This window comes from Cibotium barometz, chromosome 15 (genome assembly GCF_041138505.1).
Source record: "Cibotium barometz isolate CiBa-2024 chromosome 15, ASM4113850v1, whole genome shotgun sequence".
NCBI classification, from domain to species: Eukaryota; Viridiplantae; Streptophyta; class Polypodiopsida; order Cyatheales; family Cibotiaceae; genus Cibotium; species Cibotium barometz.
This window is the reverse complement of record NC_141060.1, coordinates 21,810,193-21,836,824: the sequence shown is the minus strand read 5'-3', so window position 1 is coordinate 21,836,824 and position 26,632 is coordinate 21,810,193. Positions and strand designations below refer to the sequence as shown.

The window sequence follows — 26,632 nt, the reverse complement described above, 5'->3', positions numbered from 1 at the left end:
AATTCGCAAGCATTCACAGGGCGGGCACTGCGAGTAAGTTTCGATTCTCTGCAGAACTCTATTTTTGGAACTGCAGGAAGGGTGGTTGGTTGTGTATACATTGTGTGCAACAAAGAGGTCTTAAAGTTTCCATTGGGTGTATGTACGCAAATTGAGGTCACTGGTTGTGATAGTTTGGGTGCAGTATAGTACCACTGCAAAGAATACAGCAGTTTGTGCAGGTCAAACAAGAGTGCTATTTTTTGGTAAATTTGTGTTACAGACAAGATGTCAAATGATGGAATAAAGCAACTACTACAGATGTAAAAGAGTTTAAGGAGAAAGGAAAGTTATGTATCAGCTTTCTATTAGTATACAAGACACCATGATTGGGCATATACACAACGCCAAGTCACCTAAGGAGACATAGGACGCCTTGGTGAAGATGTATAAAACTAACACCAAGGCACGAAAGATTCAGTTGAAGAATGAGCTTCATATTGGAGAAGAAAAATATGTCTGTGAGAATGATTATGCCTTGAAGATCAAGGGTATCGTGGAATCCCTTGCATCAATTGGTGTTTGTGTTAATGATGAGATGATAAGGTGGAAGTGTGTCTATGTGGTCTCGAGCCACAATACAAGGCATTCAAGATGTCTATTTAGACTCGGGAGAACATTCCCAACTTCACAGATTTGGTGTCAATGTTGATCATTGAAGAGAAGAACTTGGGTGAAGATCAACAGTCTTCACAAAACAAAAACAATTCTGAGCAGTAGACCTTCTACACAAGTGCAGGTAGAGGTCATGGACATAGCCAAGGTGGTGGCTGAACAGGTAATCAAATTATGGTCAGCACAGCAATAGTCCCAGGATTCACAACAACAACACACAGGTGGAAGAGGTCAGTTTAGAGGCAGGGGGACTCAAAGAGGTCGTGGTAATTGGCAAAGACATCATAATGATACATGAGGTTGTTTTTACTATGGTAAGCCTAGACATGTGCAGGCAGATTACTATAAAAAGAAGAGTGACATGTGAAATGGAAAAGTGCAACAAAACAACTATGCATCCTCTAACATAAATAATGAGGATAATGAGAGGTTGTTTATTATGCAACATGTGGTCAATGTTGTGTCTAGAAATGATGTAGTAGCATGTGAAGATGATGTACCTAAGTTTAAAGTTGAAGGCATGTACAAAGTTTGTGAGGCATGTCAATTTGGAAAGCAAACAAAACATGTATTTCCACATGACAAAAATGTGAGCAGGAATGTACTAGATGTTGTGCATTCAGATATATGGGGGGTCCTATAAGAAGACTATGTCTATGGGTGGCTACAAGTACTACATAACATTAATTGATGACCACACGAGGAAAGTATGGGTGTATTTCATGAAGGAGAAGAGTGAAGTATTCACTCATTTTCAAAATTTGAGAGTTATGTCTGAAAAACAGACAGGAAAGCATGTGAAGTGCCTAAGGTCAGATAGAGAAGGAGAATACTTCTCCAATGAGTTCTCTGTATTCTTGCGAAAGAATGGCATTCACAGATAATTTACATATAAATACACTCCGCAGGCGAATTGGAGTTACTGAGCGGAAAAACAGACACATTACAGAGATAGCACGGGCATTAATAGGTAGAGAAGAATATGCATCATAGCTATTGGGCTGAGGCTGTGTCTACAGCAGTTTATATCATGAACAAGACTCCTATTGCAGCTATACATGATGTAACACTAAAGGAGAAGTTTACTGGCAAGAAACCTGATTTATCTCATTTGAAAGTTTTTGGATGTATTGCATATGTGCATGTGCCAGATGATTTACGTACCAAGCTATATCCAAAAGCAGAAAAATGTGTGTTTATTGGGTATTCCCTTGAGCAAAAGGGATATAGATGTTATAATCCTGCTACATGTGAATCGAGGGTAAGCAGGGATGTTGTATTTGATGAGATGAGTAGCTGGTATACTGTTGAAAAAGATGCTGTTGGAGCTGATGCAAGTGGAAATGTGGTTGCACAGAATGCAAGTCAGCAATCACAATCATTGAGTGGATGTAATCTTAATGTCCAACTGATGTACATTCCACCCATGATGTGCTGCCAAAGCAATGAGACACCTAATACGAGATGTGGGTGCAAATGTCTCATCATTTTATCAATGCCCTTTTGTTGGGCATACCCCTTTACAAAACAAGTCTGGCCTTGTATAGCGATCAATGCCACCATCTACTCTGCGCTTTAACTTGTAAACCCACTTAGTACCAATGGCCTTCTTGCCATGAGGTAGATCTGTCAAATACTAGGTATCATTCTTGAGTATAGAGTTATACTCATCTTGCATAGCATGCATCCAATGATCATCATCCTATGCTTCCTCAAAGGAAGCATAATTTTGCACCTACAAAGGCTGAATTTCAGCACTTGCTTGAGCATTCAATTGCTCTACATATGGCTGCCCTCCATTAAACAAAGGTAGGAGTGATCAAACATGTTCTATGAGCATACATTCTACTATTTTTTGCATGAAAGCATGGGCTGAACTGAGTTTTCAACAAAAACAACATCTCTACTTACCAAAATCTGCTTTGAGGCCGGATGGTAGAGTCTATATCCTTTACTTTCTAAACAGTATCCCACAAATATGCATTTAACTGCTTTCTGAACAGTCTACTTACCAAAATCTGCTTTGAGGCTGGATGGTAGAGTCTATATCCTTTGCTTTCTGAACAGTATCCCACAAATATGCATTTAACTACTTTATCATCAAGCAAACTGTATTGTTGCTCAGGCACAAGAGCATGAGCAAGGCAACCAAAAACACACAAATGAGCCACAGAAGGCTTCTTGCCATGCCAAGCTTCATTAGAAGTTTTAGACTGCAAGGCCTTGGTAGTCAACACAGTTTGCGCACATAGTTGCCTCTAACCAAAAACCATGAGGTAGATCTTGGGCTTTCACCATACATCATGCCATCTCCATGAGAGACCTCTTCTTCCTCTCAGCCACACCATTTTGCTTAGGTGTGTATGACACTGTACATTGATGCCTTATGCCTTTTTCAGCCATATATCCATGAAATTCCTTGGACATATACTCCCCCCTTCGATCTGAAATGAAGGGTGCTAACTTTACATTCACATGCATTTTCAGCCACCATGGATACAAAGTGCCTAAAGCACATAAATACCTGTGACTTTTGCTTTAATGGATACACCCAGCTATATCTGGAGTAATCATCAATAAAAGTGACGAAGTAGAGATATCCCCCAATAGATGGTGTCCTCATAGAACCACATACATCACAATGTATAAGCTGTAATTTCCTAACAGCTCTCATAGATCCATCATTTGGAAATGATTTTTGATGCATTTTACCAAGAATACACCCCTCACATACATGTCTAGCACGGGTCTCAAGAGTTGGCAACTCAGACACCATATCATGCCTTTGAAGGCATAACAAACTGCCATAATTCAGATGGCCAAATTGTGCATACCATAATTTTGCATCACTCATAGCGAGTCGTAGAGACTGAACAAGCATCATGCTGTAACTTCTCAAATACATCCATCTTGTATAGGCCACGAAACAAGGTACCTGAGGCAATGATAGAATAACCATCATTCCTATCCTGAACTATACATCTGTCATCTCCACAAATTTCACCATCAAGCCTGACAAGGCTAAGGCTGAAACTGATAGCAAGTTCTAAATGCCTGGTGTCAAGCAAAATTCTGTAAAGGTGTTTTGAGTCCGTGTACATATGGGATGCATGGTTTGCAATAAAACTTTGCCCTGAATGCCCTGGCAAATGTACAGACTGAATGGCTTGCAGTGAGTTAGTACATGCATTTTTCTTTGGAGTAGGTGCTTGAGACTTGAAGTTTTATTTGTATGAGCTTTCTATTTGCCAAGAGGGCGTCTTGGATGTGTACAAACAAGAGTTGGAAGAGCATGAGGATGTCAATGATTGGGGCTTTGATGAGCCTCTGGTGGAGATAGATGTACATATGCTGGTTTACATGGAGAGAGCCAAATCTAGACTGTAAATACTGAAACCTACAAGGGATGCCAGCTAAATATAATTTGCTCTTTGTGCTTGAGTTTGGATGTACTGTGCAGATTTGGAATGGCCGTATGTCTCCACATCGCAGGGGGTTTGGGCATGATAGGTATGGTGATGAGATGGCATATATGTGTGGATTCCAAGGTTACAAAAGATTTTAATAGAGGCCCCCTATAGATACTGCAATGTGGCATGGGAACCACCTTATAAAAAATATATATATATATATATAAACACCACCAAGTGGCAAGCGAAAGAAGAGCCAGCTGGCCGCTTGCTTTGCTGCCAGCGCGACCTTCAAGAAGGTTGGCGAAGAGAGCTTACAGAGAGTTGCCGCCTGGAGACTAAGGAGATTTCGGGAGAGTGCAGAGCTAACGGACGGCGGGGTTTTTCTTGTGGAGCGGGTAGAGCTAAGGGCCGCTTGGTAGAGTGGATGACTGGCTAAGGGATGCTGTGTCGAAGACTTCAGGGAACGAAGGTGTCAACGTCGCCTGGGAGGTGTGCTACTGCCGATTCAGGGGATTGCCTTGCTTGTCTTGGACGTGGTTGGTGATAGAGGATAGGTGTAGATTGCTTGGGCGGCTAGCGCACTCGCCTACATCGACTGTGGTTGGCGACTGTAAAGGTGGGCGGCCTCTGTGTGTGCGCAGGAGGTGGCGCCAGCTGCAGCGGACAAAGAGAGGGAGCTGGTGACTGTCAGTGCGGAGAGTGAAGGGACTTGTCAACAGCAGAGAGGAGCGAATGATGGTGTCGACGGCACAGAAGCAAGGGAGCCCTCACCAACTGTAGAGGAGAGAGCGGCGATTAGCTGGGGAGAGCAGCGAAGGAGGAGTCGAAGCGGATGCAGCTGACTGGGTAGAGGGGCCTCTGGTGTGTGCGTATGGTGATAAGAGAGCAGGGAAATGGTTCTTAGTGTAAGTGTTGTGAGCAAGGGGTGTGTGGGCAACCAAGTAAAGAATAGCCAGCCGTGGTGAGCTGAGTAAGTTGAGAAAGAAAGGGAATCTAAGGGTTTGAATTGAAGGGTGCTTGTGTATATTCTGGCTTGAATTTGTGTGGGATAAGAGAGAGATGTGGTGAGACGTGTGTGATATCGTCTCTGGTGCCTCCATTTTGTTGTTGTATTCAAAGTTTGTGAGCTGGAAGGCTATAGAGGCCTTGTGTTTGTTTTCTTGTTTCCGCCTCACATCTTTTTGGTGCCCCCACTGAGGATAGCTGGTTTATTTTCTTCAGTTTACAAGGGTGTATGCCCTAGGAGTTGAAGGTTTCAGGGAAGGTTTTTTCTTGGGATTTGAGGTGAAGTTTGGGGATTAAAATGATGTCGTATCCAGAGCTTTTTGGTGGTCCTAATGAAGATGTAGCAGAGTTCCTTGAAAGAATGGAGGTTGCGTGCATAAGCAACCACATCAATGAGTCGGTACAAGTGTTGCGGCTACTGAGCATTTGCTTGAAAGGGGATGCAAGGACCTGGTACAGAACTTATGAGGAGTCACTGAGGGTTTCTGTTCCACGTATCGATATGACTGAGAATGGATTAAAGACAGCACTTAGCAACAGGTTTAAGAAGGTAGAAGACCCCGACAAGGTTTGGCATGAGGTGCAAGCTCTGATACAGGGTGAGTTGGAATCAATTGATGATTATGTGAAGAAATTCTCTTTGTTGTGGGAGACTTTATGCAGGGCCTTAGGGGAAGACCAGGTACCTCCTGACATGATGAAGAAAAACAAGTTTGTAGCCGGGCTTAAGAGGAGTATTCGCTAGAAGGTGGAATTAAAGAAGCCCAGGTCTTACGAGGATGCGGTGGAAATCGCCAAATCAAAGGATTGGAGTTGCAACGGATGAATCAGCTGGGGATGATTCCAATTGCAGCACAGCCGGAGATTCGTAGAGTGGAGGCTACACCCATGAATGTAGTGATTGAGAGGATGAAACCCGCTGAAGCCCAGGCTATGCAGATGGTACCACAGGTTAGTCAAGGAGTACCTATGGTTCCTGTAGGTTCTGATGAGGGATTGCGACAGGATATGAAACAGATGGTCGATCTTATGAAGAATTTGAGCTTAAGTTTAATGGGAAGTACAGGTGGTGGACATGGTAGAGGTAGAGGCAATAATCAAGAAGGGGGAGATGGATAAGCAGGGTATGGACGTGGTCATGGTAGGGGCCGTCGTTTCATCCCTACATGCTGGAATTGTGGTGAGCTTGGTCATCTAAGTACAGATTATGATAAGCCTCATCGAATGGGTGGTGATATGTACCCACTACCTTCACAATTACCTGACAGGTCAAACGACTATGGTATTGATATCAGGGATCAAGCAGGTCCCAGTGGAATCACAGCTGAGGAGAAGGGGAAGGCAAAGGTCGTGAATGTTGTTACTCTGGAGAATGTTCAGGTAAGAGAAGAAGGGGATGTGATGCCCATTGGCAAGCGCACAACGGATGAAAGAGAAGGAAAGGGAGTAGCTGGACCCAGCCGTAAGAAGGGGAAGCAACAAGAAGGAGAAGATGTGAAAGCCAAAAGGAAACGGAAGCCTCGTAGAAGGTTCCAGGTGTCAGCAGACTTCCCACTGGGGGATGGGCAAACCAGCTATAACTTGAAATCTGATATGGTGAACAGGAAGGCCAACATCACCTTTTGGTGGAGATGGTGCCAAAATTGAGAAGGCAATGGAAGGGACTTGTGAATCCAATGGAAAAGGAGTCAGAGAAGAGGTCAGTCAAAGTACTATCTTTAGAAGAGCTTCCAGATATTTGCCCTATTGTGGAGGTGTGGAGTAAAGGTAGGAACCTTGGTCAGGCCTATATAGATGAAGGAGCTCAAATCTGTGTGATTACTCAATCATGTGTGGAGCAGTCAGGCTTGAGGGTGTCTGGGGTTTCTGGTTTTCGAATCAGGATGGCTAATCATCAAAAGGTAAAATGTCTTGGTATGGTAAAGGAGCTGGAAATTGAAGCTTTTAATGTTAAAGCTACTGTAGATTTTCATGTGATGCCTGCGGGTCTTGGTGCTTTTCCAATTATTCTTGCAAGTGGTGGGTGCAGTACAAGACTGGAGGTATGGGACCATTTCTTTGCATAATAAGCGGGGTAATAAAAAATCTTTTGAGATGCATAGTAGGAGATCTTTGAATGATGTGTGGGAGAGGCCATAGGATTCGAGTGAAGAGGAAACTACCACCAGTACTTCTGAATCAGAGATGGATTCATCGACTACTGCTTCTAGCGACGAAGAAGCAGATGTGGCTTTCCTAATATCAGAGCAACAAGGTAATGAAGATAAAGAAGTGCATGAAGTGGGTACTGAGGGAGAAGATACCTTGGGGTCGTATGAAGTGATCGAGGAATTATTACAGCCAAAGATAGAAGTGAGGAAGAAGCAGGAGCTGATTGAAGGAATGCTGAGTCCGGATCTCTCGAGTGGAGAAAAGGTTAGGTATGTTAATATGCTGTCTCATTTTCCAGAATTGTTCATCACCTCTTATAAGGAGATTGGAGGATTTAAAGGGCCAGATTTGAGGATTGAATTGAAAAAAGATGTAAAAACAGTTAGGCAGAAACTTCGTAGGATGGGACGAGAACAAATGTAGGCCTTGAGAGAGGAAGTTGATAAGTTGTTGAGTGCAGGTTTCATTACACAAGTGGACACAGCTGAGTGGGTAAGTCCTACAGTGGTGAGTCCAAAGAAGGATGGCAGGTGGCATATATGTGTGGATTTCAAGCCCTTGAATGCTACTACAAAAAAGGATCCTTACCCCCTACCTTTTTTGGATGAGATCTTGGATACTGTAGCTGGATATGAAAGGTACAATGTTTGTGATGGATTTTCAGGTTATTTTCAGTTAAAGATCGCAGAAGAAGATCAGCGCAAGACAACTTTCATTACACCTTGGGGGTGTTTCTGCTACAAAGTCCTTCCTTTTGGATTGACGAATGGGCCAGCCTACTATCAGAAAAGGGCAAATTGGGTATTATCTCCTTTTTTGGGCAAGTTTGTCAAAGATTTTATTGATGATTTTTGTATATACAGCTCCACGCAAGAGCATTGTGATAGGCTGGCTACAGTTTTTCAGCGTTATGATGAGTGTGGTGGTCAATTAAATCCAAAAAAGTGTTTTTTGGCTCAACCGAGGGTGAAGCTCTTGGGCCATGTTGTTTCAGAGAATGGTATTGATCCAGATCCTGATAAAGTCAAGTCTCTTCTTCTTCTTCCTACACCAATGAATACAAAGAAATTGACTACTTTTGTGCAAAAGGTGAAGTATATGGCTCGATTCATCTTTCTATCTTCACAGTTGTTATATCCTTTGCAGCAAGCAGCAAAGCATGATCCTTTACATTGGTCGGAGGAGTGTGAGGTAGTTTTCCAAAAAGTGAAAGAGGTGTTGGGTGCTATTCCTACAATGCAAGCGCCTAACTGGGAACAAGTATTTTATGTCAACCCTTCAGTAGGTGAAGATGCAATTGGAGCTATGTTGTTACAGAAGGGGAAAGAATCACATTATATGCAACCAGTCTACTGTGCTAGCAGGGTAAAACTTGATAGAGAAAGGTTGTTATCAGAGGTGGAACTTGTTATGGTTAGTGTGATGTATGCATGTAGGCGGTTCCGCCACTACTTGTTGCCTCGCCCCTTTGTGTTTTTGACGAGCTACACTTTTTTGCCTCAGTTGATAAATGGCACAAATTTATCTAAGGCTATGATGAAGTGGGTGATTGAGTTGCAGGAGTTTACTTTCTCATTCTTGGTGGAAGAGAGTACCAGGGCTACCTTAGCTGATCTATTGACATATAAGGAGAGTCCTCTTCTTATAAAGGAGGAGACCATCAAGAAGCCAGTTGAGGATGCGGTTGAGTTGGTGAATGCACACTTATTATATTTTGATGGTTCCTACAGGAAAAGCCATGATGCAGCCTCAAGAGGTTTGGTGCTTTATGATCCACAGGGTTGCCTTGTTTTTAAGAAAGGTGTTAAGGTGGATGCACATAGCAACAATGAAGCGGAGTATCTAACTTTGGAAGTTGGATTGCAAATATGTTTGAAGCATGGTGTACACAGGATTCGCATTCGAGGAGATGCATTGCTTGTGGTAAAACAGGTGTTGGGAGTTTGGAAGTCAAAGAATATGTCACTCAAAGAGATGTGTTTCAAGATTAAAGGTTTGTTGAAGGAATTTGAAGCTTGGAGTCTTAAGCATGTGGATCGAGGCCATAATGAGGAGGCTCATGAAGCAGCCCAGGGAATGATTGGTGAAGTTTTTGTTCTTAAAACTCATGCATCATTTTATTGTGGCAGGGAGAATTTACAGGATGTTGAGGAGTTTTTGTTAACAGGGATGATTCCTAGTGGTATTGAAAAATCAAAAAAATATGGTTTCATTAGGAAAGCTGCAAGGTATGTGATGGTTGGTGATGCTTTATATTTGAAGGGAATTGACTTGATAATGCGACGGGTACCTTGGAAGGAAGAAATCTACAAAATTCTTAAGGAAAACCATGAAGGAGCATGCGGTGGACATTTTGCCTCAAAGATTACTTTGCATAAAGTATTGCAGGAAGGTTATGTATGGCCAAGTGTACATAAGGATGTTAATCACTGGTGCAGGTCATGCAAACAATGCCAAGCTCATAGTAGATGGATATTAAGGCCTGAAATGAGGAAGAGAATTCTTGCTTATGATGTTTTTGAAAAATGGGGAATTGATGCTGTGGGACCATTGCCTATTACTAGCCGAGGGAAGTGCTACATCTTGACTACAGTTGACTACCTTTCTAGATGGGCGGAAGCAAAGGCAGTGAAACAAATTACTGCTAAGGAAGTGGCAAAGTTTGTATATCAGGATATTTGTTGTAAGTTTGGTGTGCCATTGGAATTGCTATCTGATCAGGGTCCAGGTTTCAGAGCAGAGCTTATGGACTATTTGTATACAAAGATGAAGATCAGTCGCAGTTTTACCACACCTTACTATCCACAGTGTAATGGCTTGAATGAGCGTTTCAATGGTGAATTGATTAAGATTTTATCTAAGGTGATAGAGCGACAAGGCAAGAATTGGGATCTGGAGCTGCCTGCTGCCTTATGGGCATACAGGATAGCAATTAAGACTGGTACTGGTTTCACTCCATTTCATCTTGTTTATGGGAAAGAAGCTTTATTGCCTATTGAGGTGGAGATACCAGGTGTTAAAATGTTAGAAAAGCTTTTGGAAGAGCCTAAAGATGCCCTTAAAGAACAGCTGTTATATTTACAAGAAGCACAGCTGAACAGGGATAATGCTTTGAAGCATTATGAAGATATGCAGGACGTTGGAGAAGATCAACAAGAAAATTAAAAGCAAAGGAATTATGAAGGATGACTTGGTATTACGTTATAATAGCAGGCTGGATAATTCCTTTCATAAGAAATTTCAAGTTAAGTGGGAGGAACCTTTCTTGGTGATGCAAGGATTTGCAAATGGTACCTATCGATTGGCAGATCTAGATGGGACTTTGCATGCTTCCAGGGTAAATGGATATAGGCTGAAGAAGCATTATGCACGTTTGATGGTGATTGTACAGGATGTAGTGCTAGAAGATGTGATTTCCAATGAAGGGCAGTCTTTGGATATGGATTTAGGTCTTGAAATGCTTTTTACTGCTGATCATGAATGATTCAGCAGGCTGGGGGTTGGGCAAAGTATGTCAGGCAAAATTTTGTAAAGGTGTTTTGAGTCCGTGTACATATGGGATGCATGGTTTGCAATAAAACTTTGCCCTGAATGCCGTGGCAAATGTACAGACTGAATGGCTTGCAGTGAGTTAGTACATGCATTTTCTTTGGAGTAGGTGCTTGAGACTTGAAGTTTTATTTGTATGAGCTTTCTATTTGCCAAGAGGGTGTCTTTGGATGTTTACAAACAAGAGGTGGAAGAGCATGAGGATGTCAATGATTGGGGCTTTGATGAGCCTCTAGTGGAGATAGATGTACATATGCTGGTTTACATGGAGAGAGCCAAATCTAGACTGTAAATACTGAAACCTACAAGGGATGCCAGCTAAATATAATTTGCTCTTTGTGCTTGAGTTTGGATGTACTGTGCAGATTTGGAATGGACGTATGTCTCCACATCGCAGGAGGATGTCAATGATTGGGGCTTTGATGAGCCTCTGGTGGAGATAGATGTACATATGCTGGTTTACATGGAGAGAGCCAAATCTAGACTGTAAATACTGAAACCTACAAGGGATGCCAGCTAAATATAATTTGCTCTTTGTGCTTGAGTTTGGATGTACTGTGCAGATTTGGAATGGCCGTATGTCTCCACATCGCATGGGGGTTTGGGCATGATTAGGTATGGTGATGAGATGGCGTATATGTGTGGATTCCGAGGTTACAAAAGATTTTAATAGAGGCCCCTATAGGTAGTGCAGTGTGGCATGGGAACCACCTTATAAATATATATATATATATATATATAAACACCACCAAGTGGCAAGCGAAAGAAGAGCCAGCTGGCCGCTTGCTTTGCTGCTAGCGCGACCTTCAAGAAGGTTGGCGAAGAGAGCTTACGGAGAGTTGCCACCTGGAGACCAAGGAGATTTCGGGAGAGTGCAGAGCTAACGGACGGCGGGGTTTTTCTTGTGGAGCGGGCAGAGCTAAGGGCCGCTTGGTACTGTGGATGACTGGCTAAGGGATGCTGTGTCGAAGACTTCAGGGAGCGAAGGTGTCAACGTCGCCTGGGAGGTGTGCTACTGCCGATTCAGGGGGTTGCCTTGCTTGTCTTGGACGTGGTTGGTGACAGAGGATAGGTGTAGATTGCTTGGGCGGCTAGTGCACTCGCCTACATCGACTGTGGTTGGTGACTGTAAAGGTGGGCGGCCTCTGTGTGTGCGCAGGAGGTGGCGCAGCTGCAGCGGACAAAGAGAGGGAGCTGGCGACTGTCAATGCGGAGAGTGAAGGGACTTGTCAACAGCAGAGAGGAGCGAATGATGGTGTCGACGGCACAGAAGCAAGGGAGCCCTCACCAACTGTAGAGGAGAGAGCGGCGATTAGCTGGGGAGAGCAGCGAAGGAGGAGTCGAAGCGGATGCAGCTGACTAGGTAGAGGGGCCTCTGGTGTGTGCGTATGGTGATAAGAGAGCAGGGAAATGGTTCTTAGTGTAAGTGTTGTGAGCAAGGGGTGTGTGGGCAACCAAGTAAAGAATAGCCAGCCGTGGTGATGAGCTGAGTGAGTTGAGAAAGAAAGGGAATCTAAGGGTTTGAATTGAAGGGTGCTTGTGTATATTCTGGCTTGAATTTGTGTGGGATAAGAGAGAGATGTGGTGAGACGTGTGTGATATCATCTCTGGTGCCTCCATTTTGTTGTTGTATTCAAAGTTTGTGAGCTCGAAGGCTATAGAGGCCTTGTGTTTGTTTCCTTGTTTTCGCCTCACACCTGGCACATATAAAACTTTAGAAAGAGTAAATGTGCCCCCATTTGCAACAGTGAGTACAACTCTACCAACTCCTTTGACAGGATATGAGGAACCATTTTTGCACATGTGATGGTTCCTGCACTTGGGACAGATTCCAAAGATGAGAAGAAATTTTTTTGTGAAGTAATGTGCTTACTAGCACCACTGTCAAAGTACCAAGCATCCGATTCTACCACTGACATGCATACATCATGAACAGAAGGGTCATAACTGCAATGTATAGTCCATGCCCAATCATCTTGAGCAAAACTTGTAGATTCCTTCTTCTCTGCACTTGGTGCAGATGCATCAGCCACAGCCATGCTCGATTCTTTCATTTTCTCCTTCTCAGCCTTTTCTTGCACTCATTTATGTAGTGCCCTGGTTTTACTGGCAAAAGTATGATGGTCGATGTTGTTGAAGACACTGTAGTGCTGCTACACACCAAATCTTTGCTGCTGCACAGCCCAAACAAAAAAAATCGAGTTGGACCAATCCACCAAAATGACTAGAATGTCTACATAAACCTTGCGGTGCCCAAAACGCACCCGAATCGTGTCGCGGACCCTAAAAATTCAGTATACTTCGTATACAACACACTACAGTATATACCTCTTTCTCCTAAGAGGATATCTTAATCCGAGACAGAAAAACAGGGATGTAAGGAGGGATGCAGACTACTAGATCAAGTGTCAAGGAAGCTAGCTCTGATACCAATTGTTGGAATTAGGGTTAGGGTTGCAACAATGTACACACACAAGATAGAGAAGCTTGAGAGCACACAAACTCACTAGATTAGAATGAACAAATGTGTGCCAGATACAAAAGATAAGTACACACCCCAAAATGAGTAGATAAGAGGGTGTACATACACACAAGGGAAAAAACCTCCCAGTGAGGGAAAAAGTGCCCTAGCAATCCTAACTGTGTTCACACACATCACTACCATATAATGCTACAGGGAAAAGGGGAAGGGTGCCACCTTTGTAATAGGACATTGTACTATGACTTAGCAAAATGAATGTGAATTCCATTGCAGGTATTTGTTTGAGTTCCCATGGTATGTTATGTCTAAGTACATGCATGTGGTGAAGTTGTCGAGGACCCAGTTTTGTGTTGTGCTACTTAAGGTTAGGTAGGTTGTACCCACCATGCACAAGAGTGAGAGGGTGAAAGCATTAAGTGCTATTCTTGCAATATTATATAATATTGTAAGCTACTAGGCAAGGCTAGTTTGTAGAGCAAGAGGCTTTGAACCCCCTTAGGTCCTAGTGGGGGCAAGTTATATTCTATCCTTAGTGGGAAAAGTATGTCCCTTAGTAGATTAGAATCCCACTTTCCCCTCTGAGCATAGATAAGCCTTAGCTAGGTTTACATAGGGAATTTTATATTGGGCATCAACATGTGCACATGTAGGAGGGCATTTTACGTAGGGCATCAAATATGCACACACACACACACACACACACACACACACACACACAAACACATTCTCATGTACATGCATGAAATGCATGCTACATAATAGAAAGTTTTCTTAATGTTGATTTTACTTTTATCATAGCATTTCTTTATAGCTCAAGCATGTGCTCCTTTTGTTTCATTTGAATGTTTTATTATCCACCCTATGTACCTGGATTGAATAATTATTATCTGTTTACATTTATGATTTTTTAAAATTTTATATTATTGGATACCTAAATCTTTTCGTATAGGGTAGACAAAAGTTTACATTAAAAAATTTTATAAACTCTTTTTTTAATCATTTGGATACAGATCATATTGCCAAAACTCAACTTCTCATGACATACTCAAACTTGGATTCTTCAGCATGCCATATTCAAGAAATGTTAAGAATGTTTCAATTTGGGGTATGTATATGGACTTTTTAAAAAAACCATTTAGATACAGTTGTCAAAGTGGTCTAAAGTTTTCAGGTTAATTTCTAGAATAAATCCACAAATGAGTTCTCATGGTGTGGTTACAACAAGTAAATCTTTGATCAAACATTTGAAACATTAAGCATTTAGAAAGTGTTAAAAAACACACATATAAACTACGGTAGAAATAGGATTCTTATATATTAGTCAAAAATAAACACCATAAATGATATGAAATTTAATAAGACATAAGAACATATATTTATGAAACTTTTATATATTAGTCAAAAATCAACACCATAAATGACATGAAAAATTAATAAAACATATACTAAAGAGACGTTTATTCTTGGGAACAACTACTACTATTTTAAACTACATCTTAAGATTATTTTTAATTGTATCCTAGTCTATCTCTCCTATAACAATCACGCATTGCTTTATATATGTAAATAACTTAATATTTTTGGATATCAAGTTAGATGTCATTGTTGAAATATTGTTGAAATGTAAACTTAACAATGTGATATTAGGAATCTATGGAAGCACCAAAATGTGCTTCATGTGGGTCTCAAGCGGTTCAAAGATGCTCAAGATGTAAATTTGAATGGTGAGTCATTTTATAGATCTCCACCATCAAAGCTTTGCACTTATGTATTTTTCTTTCTAAAACTATATGGGTTCTTTAACCTTTTATGCACATCTAATGGAGATGATAACTTAAGCATTAGAGACATGAAAACTAGAAATTAGTTAGCCAATTAGGAATTTTAATATTTTAAAAATAATTTTATGATTAAAATAAAAGGAAAATATATCTTTTTAAGTGAACATGACTACCAAATGTTCATGAATTAATTTGAAGCCCTTTACTTATTTTCTCATTTATACTTTAGTAACAAACTATGTTTTTTAGCACACTTTCAAAAAATGAATTTACATGGTTCTTATTCAACCAAATAGCTCCTTGTCTAAAAATTATTTATAAAAAAACAACTCCATAGTCATCTTTAGTATCCCTATTAGTAGTTAGTTTCTATAGTCATCTTTATTATCCATGTTAGAAAATTACATAGGCCATAATATAATTGAAAATGGCCTCTAGCCTGCAAAGTGCATTTACTAATGCCTTTTACACTTAATAATGAGTAGTGCTCATGAGACATTTCTAGAAATTTCACCACCAAATAGAGAGATGCAAGAACTAGTGTTAATATCCCATCTTAGTCAATTATGTCAAAGAAGATATTATTTGATTATGGTATTGCAAACAACAACTAGTGGCTTCTTTTTCTTTTTCCATGTGGCATTGGATACATGACTATAATTATGGTTATTTCACATTATGAGTTCAACAAGTTGCTTTTTTTTCTTTCTTTTTGTAGAAAATTAACATCATAAAAAGTTATGCACAATCAAAATATTCTTTAAGAAGAGAAAGTATACATTATAGCTAGCACTAAAAACACAAAAATCTCTTGAGTACAAGGGAAAAGCAATAAATGTAAGTCAAATAAATTAGAAATTTTGAGCTTAATCAATATTAAACTATTGAGATAGAATCTTAAGTAATAGATTAAAATATGTTACAAGTGTTATGGCCCGTTTTAGCCCTCTTCTCTAAAACTTACCCATTTACAAACAAGAGCACAAACAAGTAAACAATAGTCATGGGCTACTTAACTTGCTTCCAAGCTTGATTCTCTTTGAAGCCATCTAAGCCTAACTAGCTTATCTCCTTTAAGCCCTCTCTTCCTCTCTATCACGAAGAAAGCAAACAACAGTCATGGGTTACTTAACTTGCTTCCAAGCTCGGGTCTCTTTGAAGCCATCCAAGCCAGATTATCTCCAAGAAGCCCTCTCTATCTCACAAAGGGAACCACCACTAGTTTGCAAGCATAACTAGTGGGGTTACCATATTCTCTCCTTTAAGCCCTTCTCTTCCTCTCTATCACAAAGGAAGCTTCTTCATCTTGAGACAAGGACACACACCTCGCACCTAATGCCCCCAACTTGGTGGCCGCTACCCACTCTCACATCACCTCAAGAGGATCAGAGCCATCATTTCCCACCACCGGAGGACTTTATCCCGCCTTGTCAGCCTCACTACATTGGGTACCATTTTATAGCGCCCTATGCGAGATATTCTTGGCTAGTGCGAGAGCTTGAGGATATTTGTGTGTTTTTTTCATGGATATTTCTCTTAGTTTTACTTTCAGTACCATGATGATGCCTTCCATGGACATGATGTAACATTTTGGTCTCATAGGTCATTTTGGCCTTTTGAAGACGTTAATACAACTCTCTCTCTCTCTCTCTCTCTCTCTCTCTCTCTCTCTCTCTCTCTCTCTCTCTCTCTCTCATAAAGGAGAGATGACAGAGATCAGAACTCAGTTTCCACAGAGAGGGTGTGGAGCGACTGGCTTGCTTCATATAGCAGACCTAGGCATGTTCTTCAGGGAGCTGTGGACACCACCCCCTTCATTGATGTATACCATTTTATACCCTCAGTATGGTACAAGATGGAGCTAGCTAGGTTGCATATCATGATTGTATACTCCATGCATATAGCTTTGCATTCTCCTAGTAGTAGAGCTCCATCCCCTCCCCCACTCATTGTACTTATTGCACACCCAGATTCAGCTTTTTAGTTCAGTACTTTTTCATTTTGTTGGGATGATAGAGGATACCCCACACAAGTACACTGATTTGTCTCATAGGCCAAGTTCGGTCTTTTGATGGAAGACGTTAATAAAATCTTTCTTTCTCTCTCTCTCTCTCTCTCTCTCTCTCTCTCTCTCTCTCTCTCTCTCTCTCTCTCTCTCTCACACACACACACACACACACACACACACACACACACAAACTATCACGAATTACTTACCTTGCTTCCAAGCTCGGGTCTCTTGAAGCCATCCAAGCCTACCAATTTCTCTCGTTTGAGACCTATCTTCCTTTAAGCCCTATCTTCCTCTCTATCATAAGGAATTTGTAAACTAGCATGGATTACTTACCTTGCTTCCAAGCTCAGGTCTCTTGAAGCCATCCAAGCCTACCAATTTCTCTCCTTTGAGCCCTATCTTCCTCTCTATCACAAAGGAAGTTGTAAAGCCTAGTTGGTGGGGTTTGCCATATTCTCTCCTTTTTTAAGCCCTCTCTTCCTCTCTCTCATAAAGGAAGCTTCTTTACCTTGCTACTACAAGGACTCACACACCTCTCAGTATCTACTCTCTCTCACATAAAGAAAGGAACATAAGCTAAGTAGTAATCTACTCTCTCTCTCTCTCTCTCTCTCTCTCTCTCTCTCACACACACACACACACACACACACACACACACAAAATAAGAAGTAAAGAGCAAGTAGAAAACTAGAGAACACATTTAGCACAAAGGGATATTTTTTCCTACTTGGATGCCCAAAACTACTATCTTACCAAATTAGTTTGGGTGTGGCCAAACTAATTTGGGTGCCCAAAACTACTAGCTTACCAAATTAGTTTGGGTGTGGCCAAATATCTCATAAATCTCATAAAGTTTATAGTGCATTTGATGACACTTATTCTTCACTCTCATGTATGTATGCGGGGGCATCTAGTTAACCTAATATGGGGTTAACACCCCCTACCTAATGTAGATTATGTCTTTGGAATTTGGTTACAACCTAGTCCCATTGAGCTTATAATGGTAATGTTTTTGGCATAACTGGAGCCTCTTGAGTGTGTGTATGCAACATGGGTAAGGCATGCAAAAACCAATGTCCACCATATCTTCAAATGTTTGGTGCATGTAAGATGTATTTAAGTCGATGATACTAAAACATGATGACCTCTCATGTTGGACCTCTATTCATGTTAAAGAATAGTATATCAATATCATACCTTTCACGTCTTTCTTTCCTTTGGTCGATGAGAGGACCATGATTAGCTTTATGAATCTACATGCTTTTGTGACTACCGTTGAATTGGGTATGCTCTACCAAGCTCTAATCCCTAACAGAAGTTGTTTCCTTTGTTTCTATAAACTATCAAATATAGATGGTTAGAAAAAGGAAAAGTTATAACATATTTTTGAATACTTTGGCTTCTCACCTTGAAACTCTAGTGGGGCAAACCTTCTTTTCATTGGCATGTAAGTGGGTAAGTGGGGTTTACCCTTAAGATTAGTATCTTGTGCACATAAATTCTTGCATATTCTCATATACAAATAAATTCTATGTGATATGATGGTTTTATGCCGAATAAATACCTCAATTAGTGGGAGGCTCACACCATCATAATCTATGTTGACATACCCACCACTTGTATGGATATGATGGATGCACTTCCATCTTTGGTAGCTACGCACAATTATGTAAGTGACCAAGCACAAGGATCAAAAGTTTAATACTATTGTATGGAAGGTAAAATGATAGATAGCTATAGGGTCAGGTAGGTACACATCAGCCATGAAGAATAGATATAACAGTAGTAAGGTCATCATACTTATTTGTATTTTGGGCTATATTGACCATGTCATATGGAGTTAGGTCTAATATAACAATAGTAAGGTCATTATACTTATCTGTATTTTGGTTTATATTGGCCCTATGGGGTTAGGTCTTTGGCAATGTGAATGTTAATTAAGCTGTTAAATTAAAGCAAAGAGAGGGTTAGAGAAGCAAAATACAAGGAGAAAGTTTGAGGAGGGTCCCTTGGAGTTCTCAGCAAATTAGCTAGTGTTAACACCCTTGGAGTCAGCGGAGTAGCTAGTGTTGACACCCTTGGAGTTATCGACATGATGGAGTAGCTTGTGTTGACACCCTTGGAGTTACCGATAGAGTAGCCAATATTGACACCCTTGGAGTTCTCAGTAGTAGAATAGCCAGTGTTGACACCATTAGAGTTATAGCGGGTGGTAGAATAGCCAATGTTGACACCATTGGAGTTACAGCAGGTGTGGTAGAATAGCCATGGCATGTTGACACCATTGGAGCTATTGGTGGAGTAGCCAACGTTGACACCTCCATTGGAGTTACTCGTAGAGTAGCCATTGTTGATCCAAATGTCTTATTGCCTCATTTGATTATGGTGTCTTTTATTGAGATGTTGTGTTGCCATTAAATAAGGTTATCCTCCTTAGATACTGTTAGATATCCGTAACGCCGCTACGGGCGTTACCACAGGAGGGGACGACCTCTAGCTCACCACCCAGCCATAGAGGAAGAATGAGGATTGCCCCTCATCCCCCCAGGCTATATAGTGTGTGGCATGCCGTCCACACTAGCCTGGCCGCCCATGACTCCGCATGGGCGTCCTCTCCCACTGAACCTCGGACATGGCCATCCGGTCTGCCGCGTCGGTCACACAGGCGTTACAGCCTACGTGACATTACCCCCCCCACCAGTGTTAGATATCCGTAACACCGCTATACGGGCGTTACCACAAGAGGGGACGGCCTCTGGCTCACCACCCACCAGCCATAGAGGAAGAATGAGGATTGCCCCTCATCCCCCATGCTATATAGTGTGTGGCATGCCGTCCACACTAGCCTGGCCGCCCATGACTCCACATGGGCGTCCTCTCCCACTGAACCCCGGACATGGCCATCCGGTCTGCCGTCGGTCTCACAGGCGTTACAGCCTACGTGACAGATACTAAAGCCATTTAATGATGGTTTTTATGGCCTTAAGAGTTCTTCATGCTTGTCATTGCATATTTATCCTCTCATCTTCTTTAGCCCTTTTAGAAAATCATCTCTAACCTTGCATGTGCAAGATCACCTTGAGATTTTGTGGCATTTACACATGCCTCCTACAAACGTTTCACCACATCCTAGTGGCTCTTAAGCATTTTCTCTTTCTTATCTCGAGCATGTGCTAGTTTATCTTGTAGTATCCTAAAGGCTTGAGCATGTCACTTATTTAATATTTCTCTATTCTTTTGTTACCTACTGGTGGGTGAGGCTTGCTACCTATCTTTGCAATTATGGAAGTTTTTCTCATAAACTTCTACTTACTTCTACTTTTTCTTTAGTGTGGGTTAGCCTTGCTGCATCATATAAAGTTTGCCATGTTTAATCTTGAGGTCTTTTTAGAACTGCACTTGGGATGATGTGAGTTTTCTTTCCTTTCTCTGTAGTTGATCTTGCATATCTTAGATATGTGTCATTTGAGTGTGAATTTCCTTTTCCCTTGAGGCAATGAACTTGGCACTTATCAAATCATTGTCATCTTCTAATTCTTTCATTTTTTCCCTTGAATTCTTGAGCATCTATTTTTCTTATGCTTATGTTGTGGTCTTTTCTGTCCCTACTTTTGAAGCTCTAAGTATTTCTCCTTCAAGGAGTCCACGAGCTTGTGTATCATCTACTTATGGAGAATATGGTTCCTATCCATGAGATATGCTAATAAAATGTTTTAGTTTACTACCCAATTCTCATGGGTCTTAGTTTACTACCCAATTCTCATGGGTCTTAGTTTTGTGTGGATAGTGCTCATGCTATGCATCAAAAGATAGCATACTGACATGGCAGAATAATGAGGGAAGGAATAAAATGTTAAGGTTAAGAGATAGCTTCAAGGGAACCACACACCTTTAGTCACCTCAATTTGTCATGGGGATCTTTTCAATGGCCGAGCTCATAAAACCTTTGAGGTGTCTAAGCTCAACATCACCATGGGTAGCTTACCATTTGCCTTCTCCTGCGTGTGTGTTGTCACACCATCATGTTACACTATGGACGCTACTCCCTTCTCTCACCTCACATAACTCACACACTCACTAGCATGCATTAGAATAAGATTGGAGAGAGTTTTAGCAAGAGGGAAAGCTCAATTGCACAATGGGAGAATGTTCTTACATTATGGGAGAAATTATCTTATATACATGACCATGGTGTTCACACACACTTAAACTATGGCTGAGCAAGCACTTAAAGCTTGTAATAGGCCTATTTCTTATACATTTCTTCATCTCATAATACACTGATACATCACAGCACTAGGGAGCATATCCTGGCTCACTACCACATGCTCTTGGAGAGTGGGAAATGCTATTTATTCCCCATTAGATCCAATTTTGAGATTTGGACACATCATTGCATCATGGCTTATTTGTTAATGATTTTGGTATGTCCATCCTTAAAATTTGATGTAGATTACCCATGTTGTGGGCATACAATTAAATGTGGCACCTTGTTAACCATAAAATGGCTTTACAACACTAGGGAGCACATCCTAGCTCACTATCACATGCTCTTGGAGTGGGAAATACTATTAATTATCCATCGAATATTTATGGGCATCCATCCAAGTTTGAGATTTGGACATCATTGCTTCATGGCTTATTTGTACAAGTTTGGTATGCCCATCCTTGACATTTAATGTAGATTACTCATCATGATGTGGCATACAATTAGGTGTGGTAACCTTGCTAAGCATAAAATGGGTTAACAAACGAGGGAAGGTATTTTCTTTTATAGATGAATAAACATTATCTCTTAGATGCTTCGACTATTGAAAATCAATGCTTCACCGTCATCATTCATCGCTATGTAGATGATGGGTTGCTCTATTTTATAAGGGCCCCATATATGAGGAGTGATGTTGTGTTGAATACTGAGGCACTGGAAAATAATTCCCAAACTAGACATTGAATGTTGGCCACTATGTGCGGCTAGATGGTTAGGAGATGACTTAGACTTGGAACCATCGATGCATGCAAGTGCGAGTCAATAGACTACATTTCAAGGTGGAAGGATATCTTCTTGGGACACCTTGTGGAGATATCTTCATGTACCCTGTCGAGAGAATGGGTTTGGCTTTTGGTCAAGGGTCAAGGGTCAAGGGTCAAGGGATATGGGTTTGGCATTTGGTCAAGGGTCAAGGGATATGGCTTTACGGACCCATGCACTCATCATGTACCCAGTCGAGGGTATGGGTTTGGCTTTTGTTCTTGGCTTTTGTTCAAGGGTCAAGGGATATGGGTTTGGCATTTGGTTAAGGGTATGGTCAAAGGGTACCCAGTCAGGGGTATGGGTTTTAGCACCTTGCTCATTTGTGACAACCTTACTAGAGCATGACATCTTCCCTCTAGAGACTACCTAGATTTCCACCAACGGTCCTTTTTGGAGTGCACCAAAGATCACCAATGCATGACATCCTATATCCAAAGTTTACCTAGATCTCACTACCAAAGATCCTTTTCGAGGTGCACAAGGAGTGCACATGTGTGTAGATGCCATCAAATTGTAACTTTGCTTTGCAATAGTAATTCAACTTTATTCTCCAAATCTCTTGCTTCAAGTTCTCTTGTGAGAACAAGTTTTTTTTAATGAATTTCTTACATGGCATTAGAGCTCAGGTTTGATAAATCTTGTTGGCATGTAGTCAATATAAAGCTTATTGGCAAGTAGTTAACCACCATCAAATGATGGGAAATTAGATGGAACCAACTGTACACTCTGGAAGTTCAAGACAAGGTCCATTTTAGATTCTTATGACCTATAGGAGACAACTAAGAAATGATTCTTGTTAGTTGTGTAATTCATTACATGGATCAAGAATATGTGAGCTCAGATATGGGATCAATAATTCAAGTGAACATCTAGCACATAGGTGTGAGATCAATAATTCAAGTGAACATCCAGCACATAGGTGTGAGATCTTGCCTCAAAAAATGATAGCTTGATCACCTCATTGATACTCAAAATCCTCCTTTAACTTTTGAAGAGTTTAGTGCCATGCTCATGGAGGAGGAAATGCATCAGAACAGTAGGGATGGTGGTGATTTTGCTCTTTGTGGTGATTCTAGCACAAAGAAAGGTAAGGGGAAGGATTTTGATAACCCCTCTTCTTCTAGAAAAAAGAAGAAGAAGATGGGAAAAATGGAGGAGATAACTAGATCACCACCAAAGATACTTTTTAAAGTGGATGCCATCAAATTGTAATTTTGGTTTACAATAGTGTTTCAACTTTATTCTCCATATCTCTCGCTTTCAAGTTCTCTATTTTGTGATCAAGTTTCACTTAAGTGTATTTCTTACATGGTAGCAGAGCTCAAGTTTGAAAAAGCTTGTTATGGGGCAAGTAGTCAACCACCATTAGTGATGACAGGAAGTTAGATGGAACCAATTGTAGTCAACCACCATTAGTGAGATGACAGGAAGTTAGATGAAGCCAATTGTTTTCAACCACCATTAGTTTGAAAAAGCTTGTTATGGCAAGTAGTCAACCACCATTAGTTATGACAGGAAGTTAGATGGAACCAATTGTACACTATGGAAGTTAGATCCATTTTGGATTCTTATGACTTATGGGAGACAGTTAAAAATGGATTCTCATGAGTTAGATGAAGCCAATTGTTGTCAACCACCATTAGTTTGAAAAAGCTTGTTATGGCAAGTAGTCAACCACCATTAGTTATGACAAGAAGTTAGATGAAGCCAATTGTTGTCAGCCACCATTAGTTTGAAAAAGCTTGTTATGGCAAGTAGTCAACCACCATTAGTTATGACAATTGTACACTATGGAAGTTAGATCCATTTTGGATTCTTATGACTTATGGGAGACAGTTAAAAATGGATTCTCATGAGTTATGTAATTCATCACGTGGATCAAGGATGTGTGCATGCACATGTGTCCACACGCGCGCACACACACACACAAGAACCTGGTGGGAAGTTTGATCTTCTTATGTATTAAGCAAGTTCTAAAATGAAGCCCTAAATTATCCATCAACACATGTAGCATACAAATATCATGAATGGGTTGGTGGTTAGCTCAACAACTCAACAACCAACCATGGACATCCAAATAACTCTTAAACATAAGGTGTTATGAACACTCACTAAGATTTTTACATAGATCCTTGTGCCCTATAGCACCAAGGCCCACTATTTTAGTGTATTAAGATTTTAAGAATTCTTAAGGTTCTATTAAGACTCAATAAGATTTTTACATAGATCCTTGTGCCCCATAGCACCGAGGCCCACTATTTTAGTGTATGGCTAGAGCTTGTTGATCTAGAATTGATTTGGATTATGCTATACTCCTCTAGTGAAGAACCCACATTATGTAAGATTAATTAGTCTCTGGGCGAGTAACAAAAGTGCTACCTTATGAAATCAAGGTACTCTACATATCACCCAACAAAATTATTACCTTGTGAAATCAAAGTACTCTACATCATCCCAATAAATCATTATCTAAGGCCCATCAATAAGCAAATCATTATCCAAGCCCCATCAATATAAACAAAATTAGCTATAGGCTTTAGGCACAAGCAAAGGCGCACATGCACATGTGTCCACACGTGCGCACGCACACACACACACACACCCAGTTACCTAACAAAGACACGATGTTAAAAGTGTATGCAATTATTAAACTTGATGTGACCATTGAACTATCATTTGAGCATGAAAAGTATCCTTCATGGAAATTTCATAAATTGCATCTAACCTTGAAGTGGTCCAATTTATCTATGGCCATGAAAGTTTTCACATATTTAATGTATGGATATGGGTGAAACATATCATGTAGCATAAGGTTTGTAGCATGAGCTTTACTTTAATTGTTAATTGTCATGATATGGTTCTCCTTGTAAAACATAATATTTACAACATTACATCATGATTCTTGGAACTACATGAACTAGAGTATTTTTTTTTAATTCAAGAATATTTATTCATGATTAAATGATGTGTAATATTGTTTCAACCTTTCTTGCGTAGATCAATAACAAGAAAATTTTTATTTCATTATTTTTTATTTCAAATTTTAGCAGGGGAATAAAAAACATGGAATGTACATGATTGAGTTAAAAACATGGCAAAAACATACTGGTGGAAATGCATTTGAATATTATTTTCTACTATTATTAGTGTTTATGTAATTAACTAAAATTGTTTGAGATTTTTGTAGGTATTGTGGAAAGTCTTGTCAAAGCAAAATGTGGAAAATTCATAAAAGGATATGTGACATCATGAAAGATCAACTTTAAATGATGTATAATTTTTTAAAGTATATTTATATCATACTTTTTAGCTGATGCATACTTATGAGCTCATAAATTATGTTTTCAATGTTTACTATTCATCTTGTAAATTGGTCCCAGTTTTAACAATAAATTTGTATTTTTTTAGCAAGGCATTTGTTTATTAAGCATGAATAGAAAGCTTGAGAAAATATGCCATCTCTTTGGTTTTTTTGAGACTTTGTGAAAAAATTATTCCTCTTTACCTATGTCATTTTTTAAGAATGATAGAAACAATACAAGAGCCAAGAATTAAAACACCATGCAAAGTGGGTGATAACACCATATAAGCGAGAGGAAGACTTAAAAAAGAATTAACACTCTTTCCATTCAATAAGCAACTCATGTTTCTTGTAATCATAGATTTGGAGGAACATTGTATCCTTGACCAAATGTGCACAATATCAATCCAAATGCAAGAAAGGTTATCAAAAGGTAGGATTTTGAGTACCTATTCATACCCTCCATGCATTTGGATATCTAGATGTGCCAAGTTATGACACTTGCTAGTGTCTCCCAACCCACTAGTGCCTAACAAGTAAAAATAGAAACATGACATGGCCAAAAAATATAGATTAAAATGTCATCCATATGGAAAACTAAATATAATGACCATGAATACTAATGGCACGTATCAAAGCTCTCATAGGAACATTTGTGCTCCATATTTAGTCACCTATGTAGCAATAGATATCCAAGTCATATAGCCAATGGAACAAGACAATCTACCAAGTAAGAAAGATATGGCAGACCAGAGTTCTATAAACAATATTGAATAAAGAGTGTGAGAGCAATGTGATCAAAGAAGTCACTCCAAAGAACTGTCTCCAATAGTTCATTGCAATCCCTCCATGCATAGAAATCTAAAAGAAAAGAAAAGCCTATCTATTCCTAAGGAATAGTGAGGATTTTCTATCCATGGAGGGATTCCAATGAACTATCTCCACTAGTTCATTGCAATCCCTCCATGAATAGAAATTTAAAAGAAAAGAAAATCCTCTCTATTCGTAAAGGACCTTTTATAATCTCATCTAAAAACACCTATTCATGCCTTGTGTCAACTTGAAGCTCTCTTGATGAGGCATTTTGGATTGTATACTGGAAGAAAGGAATGCTTATAAGATGTTTGGTAGAGCATTCTTTATATAACTAGTCTCCAAGATCCAAAAAGTGTATGCTTTAGAAGTGGGTAAATAAAATAGTAGTTTCAAGCTTAGGCAACAATCACGACACGTTCAATCTGTGCATCCTT

At 40.2% G+C, this 26,632-nt stretch overlaps 1 protein-coding gene across 5 annotated transcripts in view; it reads left to right on the top strand.

Moving 5' to 3' along the window:
* LOC147631063 (uncharacterized) overlaps positions 1-25,418 on the top strand; it is a 199,467-nt gene extending 174,049 nt beyond the window's left edge. For all 5 annotated transcript variants that reach the window (XM_086809385.1, XM_086809382.1, XM_086809384.1 and 2 more), the window contains 3 exons: positions 14,265-14,359; positions 14,902-14,978; positions 25,269-25,418. In XM_086809385.1, the coding sequence (XP_086665511.1) occupies positions 14,265-14,359; positions 14,902-14,978; positions 25,269-25,347 (251 nt within the window). In that variant the 3' untranslated portion in view covers positions 25,348-25,418. The remainder of the gene's footprint in view (positions 1-14,264; positions 14,360-14,901; positions 14,979-25,268) is intronic.
* Positions 25,419-26,632: the final 1,214 nt, after the last annotated feature.